The 24727-nt window shown below is 39.0% G+C and overlaps 3 protein-coding genes across 3 annotated transcripts in view; 1 reads left to right on the top strand and 2 right to left on the bottom strand.

Moving 5' to 3' along the window:
• PGM3 (phosphoglucomutase 3) overlaps positions 1–8489 on the bottom strand; it is a 29068-nt gene extending 20579 nt beyond the window's left edge. Inside the window, exons 1-4 of the mRNA XM_049772237.1 lie at positions 8460–8489; positions 6370–6575; positions 3619–3803; positions 2883–2950 (exon numbers count right to left, since the gene is read on the bottom strand). Coding sequence (XP_049628194.1) covers positions 2883–2950; positions 3619–3803; positions 6370–6573 — 457 coding nt within the window. The 5' untranslated portion in view covers positions 6574–6575; positions 8460–8489. The remainder of the gene's footprint in view (positions 1–2882; positions 2951–3618; positions 3804–6369; positions 6576–8459) is intronic.
• A 926-nt stretch (positions 8490–9415) lies between these two features.
• RWDD2A (RWD domain containing 2A) lies at positions 9416–11548 on the top strand. Its single transcript, XM_049772280.1, has 2 exons — positions 9416–9698; positions 10606–11548. The coding sequence occupies exons 1-2, from the start codon at positions 9498–9500 to the stop codon at positions 11272–11274; spliced, it is 870 nt and encodes a 289-aa protein (XP_049628237.1). The 5' UTR covers positions 9416–9497; the 3' UTR covers positions 11275–11548.
• Positions 11549–21954: 10406 nt separating this feature from the next.
• ME1 (malic enzyme 1) overlaps positions 21955–24727 on the bottom strand; it is a 103694-nt gene continuing 100921 nt past the window's right edge. The window contains exons 15-16 of the mRNA XM_049772586.1: positions 24093–24191; positions 21955–22469 (exon numbers count right to left, since the gene is read on the bottom strand). Coding sequence (XP_049628543.1) covers positions 22299–22469; positions 24093–24191 — 270 coding nt within the window. The 3' untranslated portion in view covers positions 21955–22298. The remainder of the gene's footprint in view (positions 22470–24092; positions 24192–24727) is intronic.

The raw sequence follows: 24727 nt of genomic DNA, 5'->3' as shown, positions 1-24727 counted from the left end.
GGAAACAACCAAAATACCCTTCAACAGATGAATGACTAAAGAAACTGCGGTACATATACACAATGGAATATTATGCAGCTGTCAGGAGAGATGAAGTCATGAAATTTTCCTATACATAAATGTACATGGAATCTATTATGATGAGTGAAATAAGTCAGAGAGAGAGAGAGAAAAAACACAGAATGGTCTCACTCATCTATGGGTTTTAAGAAAAATGAAAGACATTCTTGCAATAATAACTTTCAGACACAAAAGAGAAAAGAACTGAAAGTTACAGCTCACCTCATGAAGCTCACCACAAACATGGATGAGTTTAGTTAGAGAAATAACTACATTTTGAACTATCCTAATAATGAGAATGTATGAGGGAAATAGAAAGCCTGTCTAGAGTACAGGCAGGGGTTGAGTGGGAGGAGGGAGATTTGGGACATTGGTGATGGGAATGTTGCACTGGTGATGGGTGGTCTTCTTTACATGACTGAACCCCAAACACAATCATGTATGTGATCAAGGTACTTAAATAAAATATATTAAAAAAATTTCCTGCCTCTATCCACAAAACTGAAGGATTGAAAAAAGCCTTGGTCAGAGAATCTCATCAAACAGCCAACAATGCCAACAAAGAAGCAAACACTAAACTGCCAAAGAAACACACCTTCACACCTTCATAACAGAGAGTATTATGCTGAATGAGATGAGTCAGAGGAAGAGGGATAAAATGATCACAATCATTTGTATCAAATTACATAAAAAGATATTATTGTAATGATTATCCAAAAACAATCTCTAGAGATGAGGGCCAGGAGGGTCAGTCTACTGAAAGAAGAGAGAAGTGCAGTTAGGGCAGAGAAGGGAACACAATGACAGTGATAGTTGAAAATGATCACTCTGACAAGAAATGGGTATTGAAAGAAGATAATGATATTCATGATACTCCTTCAGTAACAATACTGCAAACCAGTGTCTAAAAGAAAAAAATAAATGAAAAAGAAGAGAGAGTAAAAGGCACAGAAGAAAATATCTGCCAGAGGCAGGAAGCGGGGAGAGCAGGAAGGAAGGTATAAAGGAAACTGGGGACATTGGTGGTGGAAAATATGAACTGATGAAGGATTTTGTAGATGGTATGCTGAAGCTCAATCATGAACAGCTTTTTAGCTGTAGGGAAAATAACTATTATGAACAACCTTGTAAACCATGGTGTTCAAATAAAGTGATTTTTAAAAATCTATGATAAAAGGGGATAAAAAAAAATACACTTTCATGACATTAGCCTTCAAAGGGACTACAGACCGAGTTTGGCAGGTGTTTGTCTTGCACGCGGCCAACCTGGGTTCAAACTATGGTATCGCAAGCTTGTGAGGACTGATTCCTGAATGCAGAGCCAGGAGTAACCCCAGAGCCGGGAATACCATGGCTGTGCCCAACCCTCCAAAAAACAAAGAAAGGGGAAGATCATAGTGTATAAAATACCTGTACATCAACTAAAGTTAAAATCCTATTAAAACATAAATTCTGAAAGTTCATTTAAAGTCATAGATCCTTTTGACTAGATGACAAAATTTACTTAAGTTTTGTACTTAGAAGTGCACATATGCAGGAGGCAGGAGCAAGAGTACAGTGGAACAGTACTTGCACAGAGCTGATGACTTGGGTTCTATTCCTGTCACACCATAATGGTCAAGCAGTAGTACCAGGAGTGATCCCTGAGAACAGAGTGAGGAGTAAATCCTGAAAACAATCAAGTGTGGCCCAATCAAACAAAAAAAAGAGAAAGAAATTCATGTATGCAGAAACACTTTGGTATTTAATGAGTTTCAAAACTCAACAAGGGTTCCAAACTCAAAGTTAAGATTCCCTACTTAAAAAAAAAAAAAAAAAAAAAAAAATCCCTACCTTAGGGGACCAGAATGATAGTACAATGGGTAGAATAGACCTGGTTTCAATCGATTCCAGAGTCCTCTCATCCCACCAGGAGTAGCCCTTACTGAGCACTGCCAGGTATGGCCTCAAAACAAAAAAACAAAAGAATTCCCACTTTATAGTAGCCACCAAGTTTGGAAACAGAACTTATCTGAGTGTCGGGGGATACTTCATTGGATAAATAAGGAAGTGGAGGATTTATGGAGGTTAAAGAATGAACAGAAGGGCAAAGAGAAGCCAACTGAGCAAGATCTTGGAAGAACCATGAAGGAAGGAAAAGTACAGAAGCTAAGAAGGTAAGATGAGACTGTCATGAAAGAATTTGTTTAATGAGAAAAGTCTGACACTAGAAAAATACTCATCTCCAAGCACAAGGCCTTCACAACAGGCGCATCACTATAAGCACATTCTAGTCTCTTCCCATTTTGCTGTATTTAATGAAGCAAGAAAAATCATTTGATAAAATATGAAAAAACTGAAGTCATAGTCACATTTAGGCCAAATATAGTTTGTATCATGATTAGACAAATAATTATTGACGTTTGAGATCAACATTTTCAATATATACTTTCCTATATGAGAAGCAAATATGCATGCATAGAAAATTGTCTTAATTTTTTATTTACAAATCAAATACTTTATATTTTCCTTTTTTGTTTATTTTTGTTTTTGGGCCACAACTGGTGACACTCTGTGGTTACTCCTGACTATGCGCTCAGAAATCACTCCTGGCTTGAGGGACCACATGGGATGCCAGGGATCGAACTGAAATCCATCCTGGGTCAGCCATATTCGAGGCAAAAGCCTTACCACTGCACTATCGCTCAGGTCCTATATTTCCCATTTTTTGATAAATATTTTATCTAAACTTTTAAGCCTTCTAAAGATTTATACACAAGTTTTATAATTTTTTGTTTTCTAAAGAGAATTTAATTTATAATTCAGGATAGTTTATTACTTACCATGGAATTGACCTCCCAAAACAGTCACACCATCTATAACAGCCTCTGAAAGTTTCTTACTGCTGGGTCTAGGAAAGAAAACAATATATACCATCTTAAAACCAGTAGAGCTGTCATTAAAAAAAAAAAAAAACAAGCACAGAAATTTTCTTTTTTTTTTTTTTTTTTGGTTTTTGGGTCACACCCGGTGATACTCAGGGGTTACTCCTGGTTATGTGCTCAGAAGTCGCTCCTGGCTTGGGGGACCATATGGGACACCGGGGGATCGAACCGCGGTCCGACCTAGGCTAACGCTGGCAAGGCAGACACCTTACCTCTAGAGCCACCGCACTGGCCCCAAACACAGAAATTTTGAGTAAAAAAGTTTCAGAATTAGTTGCATAAATAAAGTTATAGTTACTACTAAAAGTACAGTGCAGTATGTACTTTTAGTAGTATCTATAACTTTATTTATGCAATGTCTATGTTGATGTGGTATAGTTAAATCATTTTTATATCTACTCTGAAGACAGCCCTGAAAGATTTAAAAGGCAGCTCAAATCATATAGTGTCACAGTTGCAGTTCGGAATTCAAAAGGCCTTAGTAAGTGGGTGCTACAGAAGGAAAAGGCCAGGGAGGTGAAGAGGCTTCTGGGACAACTCCAGTTTCTTCCTTTCAGTGATAATGAACACAAAAAGTGAACTGATCAGTGAGATCTGGTCCCCAAAACTGCTGTTCCTGGCATCTGACAGTCACCTGGTATCTCTACCAATCACGACGAAGGAATCATGGTGCAGATTCACGGCCTCTCTCTCGCTGATGTCCGTTAACACCCTCAGCACATCTTGCTCTTCAGCATTTGCCAAATGGGTAGCATGTTCCTCCCAGCTCAGAGCCAACATTTCACCCAAAGGGTCAATCAACTTCACACCATTGTCTTCCTTCAAAGAGAAACAGTCAATCATCTGTGCAGATTCTAAAGGCTGTCAGTGAGAGTTTTCTGAAACTGTTTCTTTCTCAATTGAAATAAGCAATGAGTAATACAGTGAAAACATAGCCCTGAATCTCAATAACCCTAACTCATGTGTCAATGAAATAGAAATCCCATTACTTCAATCTTACTTTTGAAAAATTTGAGGTTGAACATAATTTGCTAATTCTTATGCAGTGATATCTCAGTAGTGCAATATCTAAAAATCAGTTTGACTTTAAACCTAAAAGTCATTATACTACATGAGCTTTATAAAAGGAAAAAGGAGTCTATGTTAAAAAATAAGAAGAACAGAAACAGCTAATGCTGGCAGTGATGGGGGAGAAAAGAAGCCTCATTCACTGTTGGTGGAAATGTTGTTGCTATGGAAATTAGTCGGAAAGATTCACAAAAAATAAACATAAAACTCCCATATGATTACTCCTTGTATCTATCCCACAAACACAAAACCAGGTATGTGGAAATATATAAAGGCATACCTATACTCATTGCAGCCTTATTTACAATAGTCAGGATACAAAATTACCCCACATATTTTTAGACAGAAGAACGAATAAAGCAGTTGTGTCATATATGCAAAACAGAATGCTATCCAGTGCTAAGGAAAAAATGAAATCATGTCTTTTACTACAATTTGGGTGGAGTTAGAGAAAATTGTTTTACACAAAATCGTCTGAGACTGAAGAACAAATAACATATGATCTCATGTGTGGTGTAAAAGAAAAGCAAAGAAATAGGCAGAGGAAGTCAACAGCATGTGGGCTTTAAATACAAACTGAGGTTAGCAAGTGGGAGAGGAGGAGATAAATTCGAAGTGACACCAGGGCAGTGGTTGAGTCTTGGACCCTCTGCTAGTGATGGAGGGGCAGTAATTTTGGGTACCACAGCATGAATGTAAATACTATTAAAGCATATTACCTCAACTACAATACTACAGTTTGGTTTTTAAATGTATGTATATATATATATATATATATATATATATATATATATATATATATATATATATATATATATATAAAATAGGTCAGGGAAGTACAAGAAGTACAAGAGAGGAAAAGCACAAGTATGGGCTCAGGAATTTGACTCAGTGCTTGAGCACAAACCAAGAAGCTGTGAGATTAATTGCTGACACCTTCTCACGCACTGCCAAAACCATCAATGGAATCCCAGGCTCCAAGTCCAGGTATTAAAACCAAGTGTGTGCCCGCCCTCCCCACTCCACAATAAGTGCAACCCTAAAACACAACAAAAAGATAAGGAGAGAAGAAGGGAAAAAAAAAACAGTGAAGTTCAGAGTGAATGCCAGCTGAAGGAAACATTTAATGTTGTAATTGTTCAATATGAGAAAAGCTCACATCTAAAATATAACATGCTGCAAATGGCATGGAGAAAAGGAATGTCTCATGCACTACTCGTAGCAATGTAAACTGATGCAACTTTTTTGAAAAACAGTATGGAGGCTTCCTTAAAAAACAAAGAATAAGTGAGCAGAGTATTTGCCTTGTATGAGGGCAACCTGGGTTTAACCCCATGCATTACCCATGGTCCCAGACCCTGACAAGAGTGATTTCTAAGCGCAAAACCAGGAGTAATCCCTGAACTCCGCTGGGTTTGGGAAAACAAACAAAAAATATAAAGCTAAAGATAGTATAGGAGGTAAGTTGCTCTAACCTACAGAATTTTATCCTACCACTACTTTTGCTGCAGTAACAAAAGTCAAAGACCTGAGCAACCTATCAGGAACATATTAATCAAACCATGTAATACTGAGCTACAGGTAGTAGAGAATGAAACTGCTGAGCTGTGATAAAGGAAATACTTTGGGACCAAGAGATGGTAAGGTGTGTGCTCCTCTTGCATGCTGCTGACCCTGTTTGATTCTGCTCTTGGTCGCTCAAGCATCACTAGGAGTGATCCCTGAGCAGCACAGAGGCAGAAGTAATCCTGAGTACTGTCGAATATAGCCCCCAAATAAAAACAAACAAAAGGAGTACTTTGTTCGTGGCATTTAAATTAACAATGTCACGAACACTGAAACCATTTGGCTTTATCAATATTCTGTCCAAAGTATACTTTCAGATTCCCTGAATCACCTACATTCAGAACAAAAAATGTTCTCTATAGAAAACAGAAAACCTATCTGAAATGGTAAATAACAATGTCAAACGTTTGTCCTTTCCCCCACCATACTTCTAGTCTCCTCATCAGTCTGCTAATTTAACAATCTTGTCACAGTTAATTAACAATAGTGTCTCAATTTGGAAGGACACTGTTCTACCTCTAACAGAATGGATCTCTTCAAAACATAAATCATCTCATTCCCACCCTACTCTCTGAAGAGCCATGGGGTAATGACCACCGTTAAAAAAGTTGCTTCATATCCAAAGGTCCATGCAGGCAAAGAGGCACATTCCTAGATTAGAATTTGTACTAACTGTCGAACTGCTCAGGTAGTAAAATTTGCTCTTGGAAGCAAAGGTTTGCTTTATCAAAGCTCTAAAGACATTAATTACCTCAGGGTTGTGAGATGCTGTAACCATGACTCCTATTGTAGATTTTGTCTGCTTGGATCTCAGAACAGCGAGTAAACCCATGCGAAACATGACATGATCAAGATGTTCTGCTTTTGACCGAAACCCAGCAGTCCCATACTGAAGAGTGAGTCCTTTGGGCTTCACATGCAATGCTGAGCATTTTATAATAGCATTGGAATCCATGTCTACAAAATAAAGGAACAGTTTTCCAGTATAAGAAATCTTCCATGGGCCATCTGCTGGAGACAATTCAAATTAGCAGGTCTTCATTCTGAACTGCCCCAAAAGAAACATATTTGAGTGGGAAAAGAATGGCAGAATAAAGTGCTGGAGATTAACTTCCCTAGAATATTGTACTGTCAATCGGAGGCAGAAATCAGACTCAATGTTTTCCATTTCAGTGCCAGAAATACTCCTGAATCCACCAAAAACGTTCAACGATTCACTCAACTAAGATGAAAATCCCACACCTCAACTCTACCTTCTGTAAGTTTTCTATAAGGAGATCAAAGTTCTCTCAGTGTATAAATGAGAAAACTTAAGCCACAGCCTTGTTTAAATAACCTAAACTAGCAAGTACTTGGTGTTGTCACCAAATGTCAGATGAGCTGGAACCATAAAATTATAGTTATAAAACTGTTCTATCGTTATTGCACAGTGGTTAAAGCAACTGCTTTGCATGAGGCTCACACAAGGGTTCCATACTCGCTACCCTATTTGGTGGGACTCATTCCTGAGTGATCCTTGAGCACAGAAATCTGTGTGGTTCTGTTGCTATTCTTCCCCCATATGGACAAAAAGCCAAGAAATAGCAAACAAAGGACAACTTGCCTCCTCTCCCAAGTGCTCAGACCTCCAATGTTCAAAACAACAGACTTTCCCATTTTCCTTAAGAAGTGGGGACACCTGGGGCCCGGGCGGTGGCGCTAAAAGGTAAGGTGCCTGCCTTGCCTGCGCTAGCCTTGGACGGACCGCGGTTCGATCCCCCGGTGTCCCATATGGTCCCCCAAGCCAGCAGCAACTTCTGAGCACATAGCCAGGAGTAACCCCTGAGCGTTACCGGGTGTGGCCCAAAAACCAAAAAAAAAAAAAAAAAGAAGTGGGGACACCTTTCCAAATTTACCCCTGAAATATGTAGCCTCCCTTCCTTTTCACTTCTCATCACAAATACCAAACACTGGCCCTCAACCTGCAGGTACTTCCTTCTCTTGAGCTACTCCAATTATAGGAATAACTCGGTTTTCCAAGTTCTCAGCCCTAGCTAGGTGCTATTATTCACCGTAGCCCACCAAAGATGCCAAGAGCGGTCTCAGAGTTCCTCCCTAGCAGTCCCCTACCAGTCCTCTTCTGAGATTCCCCACTGTCCTTCATGCTTCAGTGCACTTTCAAGGAAATTCTGTAGTAGCGAAACTTGTATTCAACAGGCGTATTTCAGTTCAGCTTTCAAGAGCTGAAGGCAGTAAGACCAAATGCTTCCAGGCTTTCCAAGCTCTGGGTTCCTAAAAACCGAGCTTTCTAATGCTCCATTAAAAGTACAATTTTTGCAAGTTCGAGTTGGCTCTTTCAAAGCGTATCCATCACAGCGGTAGGGCGTTTGCCTTGCACGCGGCCGACCCTGGAGGGACCCGGTTCGATTCCCAGCAGCCCATATTATTCCCCCCAGCCTGCCAGGGACGATTTCTGAGTGTAGAGCCAGAAGTAACCCCCTGAGCGCCATCGGGTGTGACCCAACCAACAACCAGTCAATCAATCATTCAATCAAGTTTAAAAAAATTAAAAATAAAATAAAGTATACCCATCTTCCGTCGGGCTCCCCACCCAGCACCCCGAATCACAGCACATTTCCGGGCACACCCAAGCCGGAGACAACACCCTCCTGGCCATCCCTGGTCCAGGACCCTCGGGGCCGGCCCAGCAGCCAGTTCCCGTCCAGCAGCGGCGAAGTGGTGTGTCCCGCGCGTGGCCGGAGGGTCAACCATGCACTAGCCCGCGGGGTCGGGTAGAGAGAGAGCGAGAGACCCGCAGCCAAGGACGCTCCGCAGCCGCCACGGGGCTCTCGCCCCACTCACCTCCGCGGCGCAGGCACAACTGCGCTCTTGGAACCCGCAGACGTGGCCTAGCATGACTTCCGGCTCTAGCCACGCCCCTCAGCCAATCACAGAGAAGAGTCCGCGAGCCCGCCCCCGCCGAGGACGCCGCTTGGTGCCCGCCCACCCAGCTGCGGCTTCTGGGCTGGTCTCCTTTGAGTGAGCTGCCAGGGTGAGGGCACCGCGCTGATCCGGGGCTTTGTCCAAGGGAAGCTGGCCCTCAGCCCCGTGTGCACACTTGATGTGCGGGGACAGCGGGAAGCCCGGCTCCTTGGTCTCCAAAAAGGGAGACCAGCCCTAAGCTCTGGAAAGACCGTGCTCAGAGGCGCCCTGGGCCACTGCTCTTGCCACTCCAGGTCCCTGCGCCCCTTCCCGAAGCTCGAGGTCCCTCTCCTCTATCTCGCTTCCGAAAACAAAAAACAAAACGGTTTTCTGCTCACTGCCGTTCGCGGAAAATGTCACTTTTCCTTTATCTGGACATCATTTCCCCCAAAGCTGTGCTGGCCCCTGCCAAAGCGGAAAGGCCCAGAGGGAGTCTCCTTGACGACTGCCCGCCCTCGGTGCTATGTGGCATTGAGGGCGGTTCCAGGAGTTTGGGTTGGGACGCCTCTTGGGAGGCCTCGCCAAACTCTCCACCTGCCCTTCCCAGAACTCAGGACTGCAGGGCATCTGCAGGGGTGTCTCCTCTCTACTTGCAAAGCGGACTTGCTTGCCCTTGATTGTGAGGGAGGATTCCACATCTAGATGTCAAGCAGTGGGGTGGAGCTAAAGGGGCCGTGGATCTGAATTTTAATTCAATATTCCTTTGGGGGGATGTTGCTTCTACTAGATTTGGGGGTCTGGAGAAAAAGAGCATAAGTGTCCTACTTTGTGCCCATAGCTCTGACATCTAATGCTCCTGCAAAATCAACTCTACATTTTCGGAACATTTCGGAGATTTCTCTGGACACACCAGTGACAGTTACAAAGCCAGTGTCCTGGACCTTTCCAGGTTTCCCGGACAGTTGAGGTGGAGGCTTCATGGCTGCTTCAGTGAAAGAATGCCTTCAGCTTCAGCTACTAGAAATGGAAATGCTATTTTCTATGTTTCCTAATGAAGGAGAAGTAAAACTTGAAGATGTAAATGCCCTGTCGATTATAAAGCAATATCTGGAAGGCACCAGGAAGGCACTACCACCAAAAATTGAATTTGTGATTACTCTGTCGATTGAGGAGCCCAAGGTGAGAGGCCTGACTTCTTTTATTGTTGCTAAGTTCCCGTATTTTTATTGGAAACATTGGAAGATGAGTTTAGTTTTGAAGGAAACAGTGAATAATCCAAGTGTATGTTTGTAAGGCAAAAATAGGATGTGCTATCAGTTCTTTCAGAACTATCTTGAATTTTACATAAATTGCACACCTAACAAACCTTGTTTTTACTTTTCTATTCACTTATCTTTCACCAACTGAGCTATTGTAGCATATACTATATCTTCTATGTATATGATTTTAGAAGTCTAATACTGCCTTTAGCAAAACTACTTTTTAGGTACTGAATGTTTATTTGGTGGCACCATATTACAAAAATCAAAAATACAAACTAAATACTAAAAAGGATTCATCTTTCTCCTCTGATCCATTTGTCGTATAGCACAGATGGGCCACCAGACTAAAGATGTGACAATCATCACCGTATATTCATGAATAATAATCCCTATTCATCCTTCAGGGTCTTCTTGGATTCTCAGACTGGATCTAGTCCCTTTAGATACAAATTAAAGAGTCAATGCTTGACACTATTGAAATAAATACACTCAATGTATAATATTTGTTAATGTCATTAGTCTCTATGCTTCATAGAAGACAGAAATGATATCTAGAGACTTCCTCATTTTTACACTGTACTTCCTTACAGCATAATCTCTCTGGCATAGCTATGATATATGTATATTTACATATACATATATATAAATGAAAGGGTGGATGAAGGTAGAAATGGTGTAAGTAAAATATTTAGTGACCTATTCTTGGCACATGCCTGACACTTAAGAATAGCACTACCCATTATATTTATCAAAGTCATGTAGTTACCATTAATAAACTAATCTATGTGATTTTTATGGTATCACTATCTGATTTTCATTTTAAGGTGAAAATTGATTTGCAAGTGACCATGCCTCACAGCTACCCTGATGTAGCACTGCAACTGTTTGGGCGCTCTTCTGAGCTTGACAGACAACAGCAGCTACTTCTCAACAAAAGTCTTACTTCTTACATAGGAACTTTTGATCCAGGTGAGCTGTGTGTGTGCGCAGCAATCCAGTGGTTGCGGGATAATAGTGCCTCTTATTTCTTGAACAAAAGGCTAGTTTATGAACCATTCACGCAAGCAAAGCCAATCAAGAACACCTTCCTCCGAATGTGGATCTACAGTCACCATATATATCAGCAGGACTTAAGGAAAAAGATCTTGGACATTGGGAAAAGGTTAGATGTGACTGGATTTTGCATGACAGGAAAGCCTGGTATAATCTGTGTGGAGGGTTTCAAAAATCATTGTGAAGAGTTTTGGCATGCAATTAGGTATCCCAATTGGAAGCACATTTCATGTAAGCATACTGAAAGTATAGAAACGGAAGGAAATGGGGACGATCTGCGCCTCTTCCATGCTTTTGAAGAATTACTCTTTGAGGCCCATGGAGACTATGGATTGAGGAATGACTATCACATGAATCTGGGCCAGTTCTTAGAGTTTCTGAGAAAACACAAGAGTGAGCATGTTTTCCAGATATTATTTGGTATTGAAAGCAAAAGTTAAGGCCCTTAGGAAGATATTTGATCTATGTGCTTGTCATCATTAAACCTGTGTTTCTGTGTTAATAAGACCAAATTAAATGGGCCAGTATCTATTTAGTGGATTTTGATAATTGTAGGACCAGAATTTCTACCTGGTAATAAAATACACCAGTCTTTTAACTTTGTAACCGTGCAACTGTGATATTATTTATCTCTGTGTTCTTGTATTATTTGAAAATTATTTAATTTGATTTAACCAGTAAAGCTGATTTGATTAAAGGGGAACCCAAAGCCCAGAGTTAATGTCAATAGCTGTGAACTCAACTACAAACAGCATTTCTCCCATTTTGTGAGCTAGCAGAGATTTACTGGTTTGTGTTTTGTTTGAGGGTTATTTTCTTTTGTTGTTGTTTTGGGACAATTATTGGAGAAGAATTCTACCTCAAGTTTAAAATGTGAACAAAAAGAACAAAAAGGGAACACATGTTTATTCCACTTCTTATTTTAAACCCACTGACAGAGGACTTCTAATAATTAAGTCTCTAGTGCAATGAAGGTGACACATCCATGTGTTCTTTGCAGTTGCCATTAGATGAGTCATGATACTGTAGATGATGTAGAACTGTAGATGTGTAGAACTCACAAAAAAATGTGAGTTCTTGTTTTCAAACTGTTCCAGATAATACATTTAGCAGCCTCTTATGCCATCAGCATTCTTGTATAGGACAAGAACATTGACAGAGTTAAAGTGGCTGGCACCTAATCATCATTTTCTTGGAGAGAAAAATACTAAGTTCTACATTTTTAGGACTACTCACTACCATCACTTGTGAAAATTCCAAGTTTCACAGGTTTCACCAGCTATTTTCAAGATGGAAGTTTATTTTAATGATAATAATTTTTTTACAAACATGTTCATGACTAAGTATCCTCTCCCTAAGCATTTCTGGAAGTCTACTTTCTGTGAGAGCTGCCACTCCCAAGATTTCTTGATTTTCCCCTCATTTCACTGCTGCTGTTCTTTGCCAGGGTCATTTTATTCCTCTGCTGGGACTCAATAATCTAACAATATCCTGGTTCCCTCTGGATGCCAAAGGTAGGTCTGATTCAGACAGAGAATACCTCACTCCCCAGTTTGACAGATCATCATTCTGTTACATGTCAAATGCTGCATTCCAGGCAGCCTGCATAATTGTTGTGAAACAGTTCCTGTTGGTTTTACTCTTCAGAATGCAGCCATGTTTGTCCCTGGGCCAGGGGAGACCTAGATCCTGCATTAAAGAGACACTCCAGCTCATGAGGACTTGCAGCTGCATCCAGTCAGCTGTGCCTATGCCCTGAGCTCAGAATTCAGCTTTTCTTAGGACACAATTTAGACTTACTTATTCATTTATGTATTAGTCCTGCTTTTGAATGTGGCCAAGACTCAAGCTGAGGGCCCACACTTTACCTGTACCTAAATTGAGGGATCAGGATTTACATTACCAAAGATTCATATCTCAGTCTATACAAGGATTAAAACATAATGTTAGATATAGTTTCCCATATAATATCTTTAATAAGTATCAAGAGCTATAATTAACATTTATTACTTTTTGAATCCCAAACAGATGTAACTAGATGAATTTTTTTCTCTTTGAAATAAAACAACATATGCTATCTACCTAACAAATTCAAAAGCCACTCACAGGTTTTTTCTATTATTGAATCACAAAATGTATCAAATAATGTCATTTTGAGAATATATAGACTAAAAATAATTTTGTGTGTAAATCAGCAAATGAAATAACTTTTTTGTTGTCTACTGCTTCTGGAGTTATTTCTAATGCTGTTATAAGAAAATAGTTTTAACAACCAAGAATAGATCTCTAATGTCTGTCTAAAAGTGAGCATGAGTATGTATGTATGTGGTGGATTACTCTATGTTTGCCTAATCTGTATTATAAACAGTCCATGCCTATATTGTATTAGTCTCTGTTATATATTATCTACCCTCCCCATTCAAAACTCCTTCTAACCTCTCACTCCTTCATCCTGATCTGTTATTTCTTCCTATTTAAGCCTCTTTACCCTCAATTCTTAACTCCTTAAGAACCGAGACTATTCCCCTCCCTAGTAAGCTGCCACCTGGTTCCCAAAATGAAAGGACAGCTTGCAGCCCCACATCTCTTGCCCAGGCAAAAAGCTGTAGTCACTATCCCTGCTGACTTATTCTATATGACCCTTTTTTTCACACACACACCCCTCAATATGGACTGTTGCTTGCTACCGGATTCAGCTCCAGAGGGACTACCAGCTCAAAGACACTACCTGATCCCTTACTGCTGCAAACCATTTTTCAGACTCAATAAGACACAGTGTGGGAATAAAATGTGCCCTCTATCTTCTCCCACAACCAGACTATCTCAAAAGACTTAATGGGGATATCTATGTTTTTTGCATATTTATTTCCTTAATAGTTATAACTCTTAGTGTATTTATTTCCAAATGTAGAGGTAGCTTCCTCCGTCCCCCCTTATTTTTTTTTTCTTTTGCTTGTTTTGGTTTAAAACCAAGGCACAGAGATTGTATAGCTTGTCACTTTTACCCCCAAATGCACCAATAATATAACATGGCATCATTTTGCAAAGGTACATTAAAATGATGCAATCTTATCTATAGGAACAAGTTCTTATCTAATAGAAATAAGAACCCATAAATTTTATAATACAGGGGCGCCTTCCACCCTGAACATTTGTCATGGGGACTCGACTTAGATCTGATGTGATTGGACATTGCCCATCTAACTCTGAACCTTGAAACCCAACCTTAAAACTGGCACAGTTCCCTGAACCAGCACCAGGAATCAAACTCCCCCCAGGGGCATCCTTATACCACTATGACACCAACTTGCATCAGGGTAGGTTCATGGGATATCTTGACAACAAAGAAACAGCAACAACTTGATCTAAGGGCAGGTGCGAAGAAATCAGAAGACACTCTGTCCTAGAAACAGCAAAAACCAAGATCGCTAATTATAGAAGATTGATTACAACAACTGTCACTGAGCAGAACTTTTCTGGGACCATAAAGAGTCTATCCTAGACTTTGTTCTAGGATCTGCAAAAACCAAGATCTCTAATTATAGAGGACTGACTTGGACAACCATGACCATGTTTCCTGGCCCCAAAAAGAAAGACTTTGGAGTTTGACAATGAACATGTCCGGAGCATGACAGTATGCTTCAAGTGTGGAAACACCTTGTATCACTTTTGCCAAGGGAATCTCCTAATTTTCCCAATACTTACTGTGCCTAAGCCAAAACAAAAGAAACAAACAAACAAAAAAACTTGCCATATCACCCCTCCCTTTATTTCTTCTTCTTCTTCTTCTTCTTCTTCTTCTTCTTCTTCTTCTTCTTCTTCTTCTTCTTCTTCTTCTTCTTCTTCTTCTTCTTCTTCTTCTTTTTTGTTTTTTTGTTTGTTTGTTTTTGGGTTATACCTGGCAGTGCTCAGGGGTTACTCCTGGCTGTCTGCTCAGAAATAGCTCCTGGCAGGCACGGGGAACCATATGGGACACTGGGATTCGAACCAACCACCTTTGGTCCTGGATCGGCTGCTTACAAGGCAAACGCCACTGTGCTATCTCTCCGGACCCCCTTTATTTCTTCTTTTAAATTTATATTTATAGCTTCTAGACCTGGGCTCCTGCCCACTTGCTTTTTTTTTAAACAGAACCATAGAACATAAATCATCTTGTTCTGCCTCATATTTCTGTCTTCCTACAAATTAAAAGAAAAAAGTGGATGGTACCAGGGGCAAAGCAGCCTCATGAGTATTGAGTGGAAATAAAAAATGATCAGATGTAAATACCCAACCCAAAGTTAACAACAATAAAATCAAGAGACCCACATTACAACAAGCTATACACAAAAGGGACCTGTTACACTAGTAGTCCAGGGGGTTAAGGGTGAAGTTATAGGATACATGCTGGGAATAGTGGTGGACGAAGGTCAATATTGGTGGTGGGAATTGCCCTAATTCACTGTCACTATGTACCTTAAATATAACAGTGAAAGACATATTTAAGGTACATAGTGACAGTGAATCAGAGCCACTACCACTACCAGTGTTGTCCTCCTTCTACCCCTGTTCCCAGAATGCTTCCGATATCTCCTCACTTTTTTCCCTGCACTACTAGGGTAACAGATTCCCTTTGTGTGTAGTTTATTGTACATAAGAGGTCTTGATTCTGTTGTCATTAACTTTGGGGTTGTTGTTTAGGTCTGATCATTTTTTATTTCCACTCAAATGTCAAGCGACTGTTTGCTACTGGCATCATCCACTTTATTTCCCCCCTCAATTTATGAGGCAGAACAAGGTGATTTAAGTTCTATGGTTATGTTGGAAACAAAACAAAACAAAAATACAACCAGCAACAGCAAAAAACACAACAGCAATAAGAAAACAACAAAACTATGATAATAAAAAAGAAAAAGGGAAAGAAAAAAAAACGGGAGGGCTAGTGTGGTAAGGTTTTTTTGTTTTTGTTTTTGTTTTGTTTTGTATAAGCACAGTAAGTATTGGGGATATTAGAAAGGGAATTCCCCTGGCCCAAGAGATTCCGAGTTTCTCTATTCCTGAAACATACTATCATGGTAACTACTACAGGCTCTGGAAATGCTCCTTATCAAACCCCAAGGTCTTTTTTTTTTTTTTTTTTTTTTTTTGGTTTTTGGGCCACACCCGTTTGACGCTCAGGAGTTACTCCTGGCTGTGCGCTCAGAAATCGCCCCTGGTTTGGGGGAACCATATGGGACGCTGGGGGATCGAACCGCGGTCCATCCTACGCTAGTGCTTGCAAGGCAGACACCTTACCTCTAGCGCCACCTTCCCAGCCCACCCCAAGGTCTTTTTATGATGCCAGGAAACATTCTGCTCAGTTGTGGTTGACTATATCAGTCCTCTGTCATAAGAGATCTTGATATTTGCCTAGATCCTAGGATGAAGTCTAGAATAGTCTTTCCTTGTGGTTCACTATGTAATTAGTGATCTTGATTTTTGTACAGATCAAAGGACTGAGTGTCTTCTGATTTCATGTTACTATTAGGTGATGAGGTAGGGCAACCTGCTCTTAGATCAAGTTGTTGCTGTTTCCTAGTTGTCAGGATGTTGTATCAATCTGCCGCGAGTTGGTAGCAGCGTGGTATTAGAAATTCCCCAGGGGGAGTTTGATTCCTGGTGCTGTTGTTGGGACTGTATCAGTTCTATGATTGGGATCTGGGTTTTGGGGTTGGTTGGTCACTGTCCAATCACATGGAGTCTAAGTTGAGTCCTCATGAAAGGGAACACACCATTTAACAGAATGGACCACTGTCATTGTATTAAGGACTTTATCAGGGTACAATAATTTTCACCAATTAGCTTGCTACTGTACTTTATTTTTTATTTTCTTCTCTTCCTTTTTAATTTTTTATTTCTGTCATTTTAATAACTGCTTTCACTTATGTATTATGATCAACAATGCTAACTGTGATGCGTTTTCTTTAAAGTAATAAAAAGAACAATGACACTAATTAATATATATTAATAATATTGATATTAATAATTATTTAGAAAATAACATTTCTTTGAACCAAACTTTACTGATTACATTGATACTATTTCCTATTAGCATAACTTTTTCATCTTGTCTATAATTAATTGCTGCAAAGTACTAAAGTACTGCTATTCATCTTCTGCCAACCCAAGTTTCTGATGAAGCTTGAAAGGAATCTTTTTAACGAAAGCATTTCACACAGGTCTTAGCCTAGAATAAAGCGTTCTGACAATACTCATGAATGCTACTGTAATATCTTCACCAATGTATTTCTTGAAGGTATATTGAAAGGAATGTCACTTTAGGTCATCTTGGAAAGTTTAGAGGACTATTGATTGCATTTGCTCCGCAAGAACCAGAAATAGCCTCCAAGCACCACCACATGTTGTCCCTATACCTCAAAAAGTCATTTTATAATATAGCTTATCATGAACATCTTATGTTCTAGAAGTATAACTTGAACAGCAAAATCATTCTTCACATAATTTTTCAAACAAATAGCAAATGTTATTGTGCCTGAGCCAAAAAGCTTAATAATGTTTCTACTGATAGCTCAAGATTAATTTCTAAACTTGAAAGTAACATTAATTTATGTGCTAAACTATTGATGGTGATTAGAATACTTCTGATTTAAAGATCCCTGATACTGGGGAAGTATTTCCAAAACTACAAATTTGAGCAAAGTAAGTTTAATTTTATACAGCTCTAACTTATCTGAACTGATCAAGCAAACACTAGATCAGATTACTCAAGTACCTTGATGGGCGGTCAAGTTTTTGTTCCTGATTCTAGCTTTCTTTAGAGATCACTGCCGCTCAGCCTTTTTCAAAGAGCCTTCCTATTCTCCTTAGAGCTCTTTTCCTCTGCACAGGCTGTGCTGAAATAGTGATTCCAACTTCAGGAAAGATGCTCTAGTGCACAAAGGCCTAACAGCAATAGTGTGGCAATGAAGAATAGAACACATGGTCAGGAGGATGAGCAGGTTCTATTGGAAAGATAACTGACAGAGGGCCAAGTGTGTATGCTGTAACAGTGGGGAAAGAATATTAAAATCTAAGGCTGCACAAGGAACTATAAACAAAAATAATCTGTCTTAGAAAATGTTAGAATTTAGTTTTGTAAAAAGAACTATAGGTTTGGAATAAAAATACCTGAAAAATTTTTTTGCTAGGCAAAAATAGGAATTTCTATTTTTAAAAAATATTTTATTGATTCTAGGGATATACCCTAGGAACACAAAAATACAATACAAAAACGCTGTCTACATGACTATATTCATTGAAGCACTGTTTACAATAGCCAGAATATGGAAACAACCCAGGTGCCCAACAACAGCTGAGTGGCTAAAGAAACTGTGGTACATATACACAATGGAATACTATGCAGTCATCAGGAGAGATGAAGTCATGAAATCTTCCTATACATGGAAACTATTATGCTGAGTGAAATAAGTTGGAGGGAGAGAGATAGATACAGAACAGTCTCACTCGTCTATGGGATTTAAGACAAAATTACATTATTGGGGCTGGAGCGATAGCACAGTGATAGAGAGCATTTTGCCTTTCATGCAGCCAACCCTGGACGGAGTCAGATTCAGTTCCCGGCATTCCTTATGCCCCCCCTGAGCCTGCCAGGAGTGACTTCTGAGCACAAAGCCAGGAGTAACCCTTGAGTGCCACAGGGCGTGACCCAAAAACCAAAGGGAAAAATAAAACATTATTGTAATGACACCCAGAGACAATAGAGATGAGGGCTGGAAGGACTGACCCATAATATGAAGCTTACCAAAAAGAGTGGTGAGTGCAGTTAGAAAAATAGCTACACTAACAACTATCATGACTGGTAATAAGGGAGAGAAAAAGAATGCCTGACTTGAATAAAGGCAGGGGTAGGAGAGGAGGATGGGGGCACTGATTATGGGAATGTTGCACTGGTGAAAGGGGGTGTTCTTTTTTTTTTTTTGATTGAAACCCAATTACAAACATGTTTGTAATCATGGTGCCTAAATATTTATTTAAGAACAAAATACAAAAATAAAAAAGACCCCTTGGTAACTCTCCTTTTGAGGCAGTTGCCCAGGGGGCTATATAAACACCTAGCTCTAGTGTGTGGGGTTGCTATTTCTCCCTGCTCTTTTTCCATGCAGTTTTTCCAGGATGTTGGCTGAATTTCCCAGATGGCTTCACTGGAAAAGACTGTTGCTTGGAATTGCTGTTTCTGCTACCCTCCAGTCTAGCTCCTGCCTTTCTTTCTCCTCTGGTTCACTCTGACTGATCCCTCGCCTTGCTAACAACCTCAGTTCTCTCTCCTCTCTGCCTAAGGGTTGTCTGGCTTCCCTATTCTCCCAGTTCCTCTATTAATTCCAGTCTCCAGAAAAACCCTTTCTTGTCAGTCATGTCTTCTCAGCTTCTGGCAGTTAGGCTCTGACAATATGTAAAGTGGATTTACTATTTACTGTTAAACCATATAGTGATGATGCTAAAATAGAACAATAGTTAATGTGTATAGAAATTATGTGTAAATACAACTAATTTTCATAAAATTAAAAAAATAAAAATTTTTATTGAAAGCACTGTGATTTACAAAGTCCTTCATAGTAAGGTTTTGGACATACAATGGATCAGGGTCAATCCCACCACCAGTATCCACTTCCCTCTACCAATGTTCCCCACATGCAGCCCATACTACCCTTCCTAACACCATCCCCAAACCCCAGCATCAGTATAGGAGGCCCATTTTAGATTGTTAAAGTTTGTGTCTCGATTCCACTGTTGTTGCCTTGGATATTTAGTTCTGTCTTTTTGTAACACTACCAGTGTACCTAAGACCATTTGGCCCATGACCCCCATCCTTTCATATTTGTGCTTCTCCTCTTCCACTGTTTATTTCCTTCTCCTCGCAATATTCTGGGGCCAAGGGTGTGAAACAACTACCATTTAGACCACTGCATGTCTTCATGCAGTTATTCTAAATACAATATATGATATCATTCTGTATTTACTCTTTTCCTGGCTTACTTCATTTAACATAGTATCTTCTAATTCCATCCATGTTGCTGCAAATTGCATGATTCCATCATTTCTTACAGCTATGCAGTATTCTTTTTATATAGGTACCACATCTTCATGATTTACTCGTCTATTGTTGGGCATCTAGGTTGATTCCAAGTCTTGGCTATTGTACTGAGTGCTGCAATGTATAGTGGTGTGCATACATCCTTTTTGATGAATGCTTTTCTGTTCTTGGGATAGATATCTAAACGGGGGATTGCTGGGTTGTATGACAGTTCAATTTTGAGTTTACTGAGAACCCTCTATACTGTTTTCCATAGCGGTTGGACCAGACAGCATTCCTACAAGCAATGGAAGTGAGTTCCTTTCTCACCAAATCCTTGCCAACAGAAATAGTTTCCAGCATTTTTGATTTGTGCCATCCTCACTGGTGTAAGATGACATCTCATTGTTGTCTTGACCTGGATTTCCCTAATGATAAGTGATGATAAGCCTTTTTTCATGTCTTTTGGTTATATGTTGTTCTTAGAGAAGTGTTGGTCCTTTTCCTCTCCCCATTTTGTGATGTGTTTTTTAGGTTTTGTGGGATTTAAACCACAAAAAAATGTACTGTATTTCATATATTCTATATATCAAACCTTTATCTGATGTGTTAAGTGCAAAAATTTCCTCCCATTCAGTTAGTTGTCTCAATTTTCACTCATATTTCTTTTGCCATTTAAAAACCTTTTAGTTTGATGTAGTCCCATTTATTCAGATTTGATGCTATATCCTTTGCCATTGACATCCCATCATCAAAGACTTCTTTGGGGTCTAAGTCTTGGAGTGTTCTGCCTATGTTTTCCTCAATGAATTTTATGGATTTGGGTCTAATATCAAGGTCTTTAATCTACTTTGAATTGACTTTTGTGTAAGGTGTAAGGTACCGTATTTTCCAGCGTATAAGACTTTTGAAACAAAAAAAGTCAACTGAAAATAGGGGGTCCTCTTATATGCCTAGTATATCCTGAAAAATGTTTCAATATGTAGCTAAATGAAACAAACAAACAAAAAAATCAGGCCGCAGTTTCCGAATCTTTCTTGGGGGCTCCCAAATAGTACTCAGGAGAACTGGGGGCCACTTATGGCAAAACCCAGCTAACCGTGTTGGTGGTTCAGTGCTAGGGTCTGAGGATGGGGTGTTGTTTGGTTCATGTAGTAGGGGAGATTAACTGACGCCACCAGGGAATTGACAGAAAAGGTGCCTATAATAAGGGACCAATCACTGCAAGGCTGCTCGGACCACCTCTCTAACTCAGCCAATCCAAGCAGGCTTTTTATTCATGCAAATTAGACAATGTTTTGGACCCGAATCTACACTGTAAAAAGCCTGCTCAAATTGGCCAGAGTCAGAGAGAAAGTCTATTACAGTATAACTTTTGAACCTTTGCTTGTTGTGACTGGCTTACTGTGGTACATACAGTTACAGCACAGGAACCTTCTGTCTGATACAGCGAATATAGGCCTAAACCTATGTTTTAACTGCAAAATTTGGGGGTCGTCTTATACACCTAGTCATCTTATACGCTGGAAAATATGCTATGAATCAATCTTTAGTTTCTTATACTGGTTATTCAATTGTTTTACACCATGTTGAAGAGATTGTCTTTATTCCATTTCATGAAGAATTTCTAACTAAAAAAGTTCATCTATGCCTAAATTCATTTTAAACCTTTTGGTTTAAAATCAATAGTGCTTAGGAGTTTCTCCTGGCTTTGCACTCAAAACTCACTGCTGGCAGGCTCAGGGAAACATATGGGATGCTGGGAATCGAACCTGGGTCTGTCCCTGTTTGGTCATGTGCAAGGCAAATGCCCTACCACAGTTCTATCACTCCAGCCCTTCTAACTTGATTTTAAAAGTAGTTTTAAAAAATTGTCAATGAGGAGCCGGAGAGATAGCATGGAGGTAAGGTGTTTGCCTTTCATGCAGAAGGTCATTGGTTCGAATCCCGGCATCCCATATGGTCTCCCGTGCTTGCCAGGAGCAATTTCTGAGCCTGGAACCAGGAATAACCCCTGAGCACTGCTGGGTATGACCCAAAAACCAAAAAAAAAAAAATGTCAATGAAAGAATTATGGGTTTTTAATGTTGATCATACCATTTTATTACAATTTTAGTCTTTCCATTAGTTCCCTACATAAAAACAATGAGCTTTAGAGTAGTAAGTACAATAGCTTTTATAGATTACTGGGATAAAATAATTAATAATGAAGACCATAAATAGAAAGTAAAGCAAAAAATTTTAGTATGATGTTCACCTGAAAGCATAATAATATTTTTCATAAATATCTAAGTTGTTAAAGTAAAATTTCCTTATCCTAGCATATTATAAATCATTATAAAAGATTCTCTATATTTTTTAATTATCAAAGGCTTCAGGATCTCATTAATGAAGTGAAAATTCTTTGCTATTATACTATTGATAAAGTTTGGTCTGTATTTTCTGAGATGCAGCAGGCCAAGAATAACAGTCCGGTAAAATCTGGTCATAATCAGTGCTATACATCTGAGAGTAGACATACTCTTCTTTGTTTTGTGGCTCAGGATAGACTGTGGCTGTCTTTTCTTGATATGCATCTTTCACAATCTAGAAATAAGAAAAGTATTTCAATTATTTTCATAAAGAAATGAAATGGTGAACATTTTAAATCTTCAAATTTTAATGTATAAACTACAATACTTTCCAATTTTCACAATTCCTATTATGGTAATGATCATATTCTCCTATCCCAATTCCTTTTTCGCTAGACTGAATCCATAATTCAGTGCTCCAAAACATAAGCTATTGTCTCCATGTTTTTGTGTCACAATCATCATTCTAATCCTCAGATTAGGAATCCTCAGTCTAATATTTCCTTTCAGTTAGTTGAGCCTATGTTGCTGTATTTATACTTTAATCCATCTCTTTCTTTTTTAAAATGTCCTCTCATAGTATCCAAAAAGCAATTTCAAGCCTTCACCTTAAGAGATATCGTCTATCTACTGAGAAAATTTCATTTAATCAGAGAAAACGGTTTTTCCCTTTTTATCAACTTACCCTTTATCTGGTGGTGGTCAGGGCTTACTCTTTTGCTCTACTATTTATCTAGATTTCAGTTTTTTTATTTATCTATTACCTATTTATCTAGTTTCAGTTGTTTCTACTTACTTGCTGGAGTTCTACATTTGACTTATGCCACTGACATTCAAATTTGCAGTCTACTTATACCATCTTCTTCTGTTTCATTAGCTGTTTGGCCTTATTCTCCAATCTTTATGTACTCAGCATACTTAAATTATTCTATGTAGTATACCTGAGTCTGTCAGTAACAGTAACAGCTAGAGCTGCCATAACAAACTATTACAGACTAGCAGCTCTAGCAAACAAATATAACTACAAAATTTTTTTAAAGAAAAAAACTATTTTTTTTATAAAATATTCTCCATCTTTAGGTTCTTCTTGCTAATTCTGTCATTCATTACCTCTTATCCCCACAGAACTGAGTTATCTGTTCTTAGTGCTTATAATTATCAATTATAACCTTCAAGATGCCAATTATCTTGGATGAAGCAAATGGTTCCGTATCTACATAACACTGCAACAAATCTGCAACAATATTTTAATGACTATCATATATGTGAGATGAAAAACACTACCAAAAATAAGGCAGAATAGGGAAGTATGGTTTATGATATAGTTACAATAAAATTAAATTATTTCTCAATTATTTTGTTCCTCTAAAGCAGCAGTCCTCAAGCTTTTTAAACAGTGAGCCAGTTCACTATTCCTCAGGCCGTTGGAAGGCCAGACTACAGTAAAAACAAAAACTATGAACAAATTCCTATGCACACTGCATATATCTTATTTTGAAGTGAAGAAACAAAATGGGCTGTAGTTTGAGGACCACTGCTTTAAAAAATTAAAAGTAGTTCCTAGAATAGAAAGAACAGGGTTTAAGGCACTTGCTTTTTTGCTCATGAACAAACCCCAATTCTATCACTAACATATTGTATGATTTCCTGAATTACAGACCCAGGAGTAAAAACTGAACATTCCTGGGTATAACACCAAAACTAGATTAAACTAAAATAAACTTTCTAAACTTTTCTGAGGTATTGTGATTAGTTCTTTAGCTTCTTAATATACATGTGTATTTCAAGAAAGTGGAAAATATTTATGAACAGAAAAGAAGCAAGAAAAATATCAAGGCTTGAACAAAAGTAGTTTTACCTTTACTGCAATCTTCAGAGAAACATCTCTAATGGTGTTCAAAGGAGGATAAAGCCGGCCCTCTTGCAGGTGTTTATCTGATACTTGTTGAGCTATAGTCTTAAAAAAAAAAGGCACAAATGTTTAGACGCGGCATCATGCAATGTGAAACCACAAAGACAACTAAGTGATTGGTCACATAAACATCCTATGTCACATAACAGAAGCAAATCACAATGATCATTTAGTTTTATCTCTCCTTTATCAAAGGGAAAACTGAGCTCAGGGAAATTTGGCTTTTAGGTGAAATTACATAGTTCAGGGTGGCGAACAGGATTTTAACCCTCACTCAAAAATGGCAAAATGCAATATGTGTTTAATATATTATTGTTAAAATTATATGCTTTTATGTGAGTGTTTGTCTATTTTGGCAGGTCACTGCGTGGTGTGACTCTCTGACTCTCACAGTTTAAAATTTTGGCTCTTTGTGTCGAACTTGTTCGCCACCCCTGATATAATTAGTGAAAAAGACAGGAAAGGAATCTGGGGTTTAATCTCTATCATGAAATGTGCAGTTTTCACATCTGATATCTCCGACAGTAGAGGAACAGAAGGAAGAGAAGGCAAAGGAGAATGGCAGAAAAGATGGAAAAGAA

The sequence above is a fragment of the Suncus etruscus genome, chromosome 4 (assembly GCF_024139225.1).
Source record: "Suncus etruscus isolate mSunEtr1 chromosome 4, mSunEtr1.pri.cur, whole genome shotgun sequence".
Lineage (NCBI taxonomy): Eukaryota > Metazoa > Chordata > Mammalia > Eulipotyphla > Soricidae > Suncus > Suncus etruscus.
This window is presented reverse-complemented; position numbering and strand designations above follow the sequence as displayed.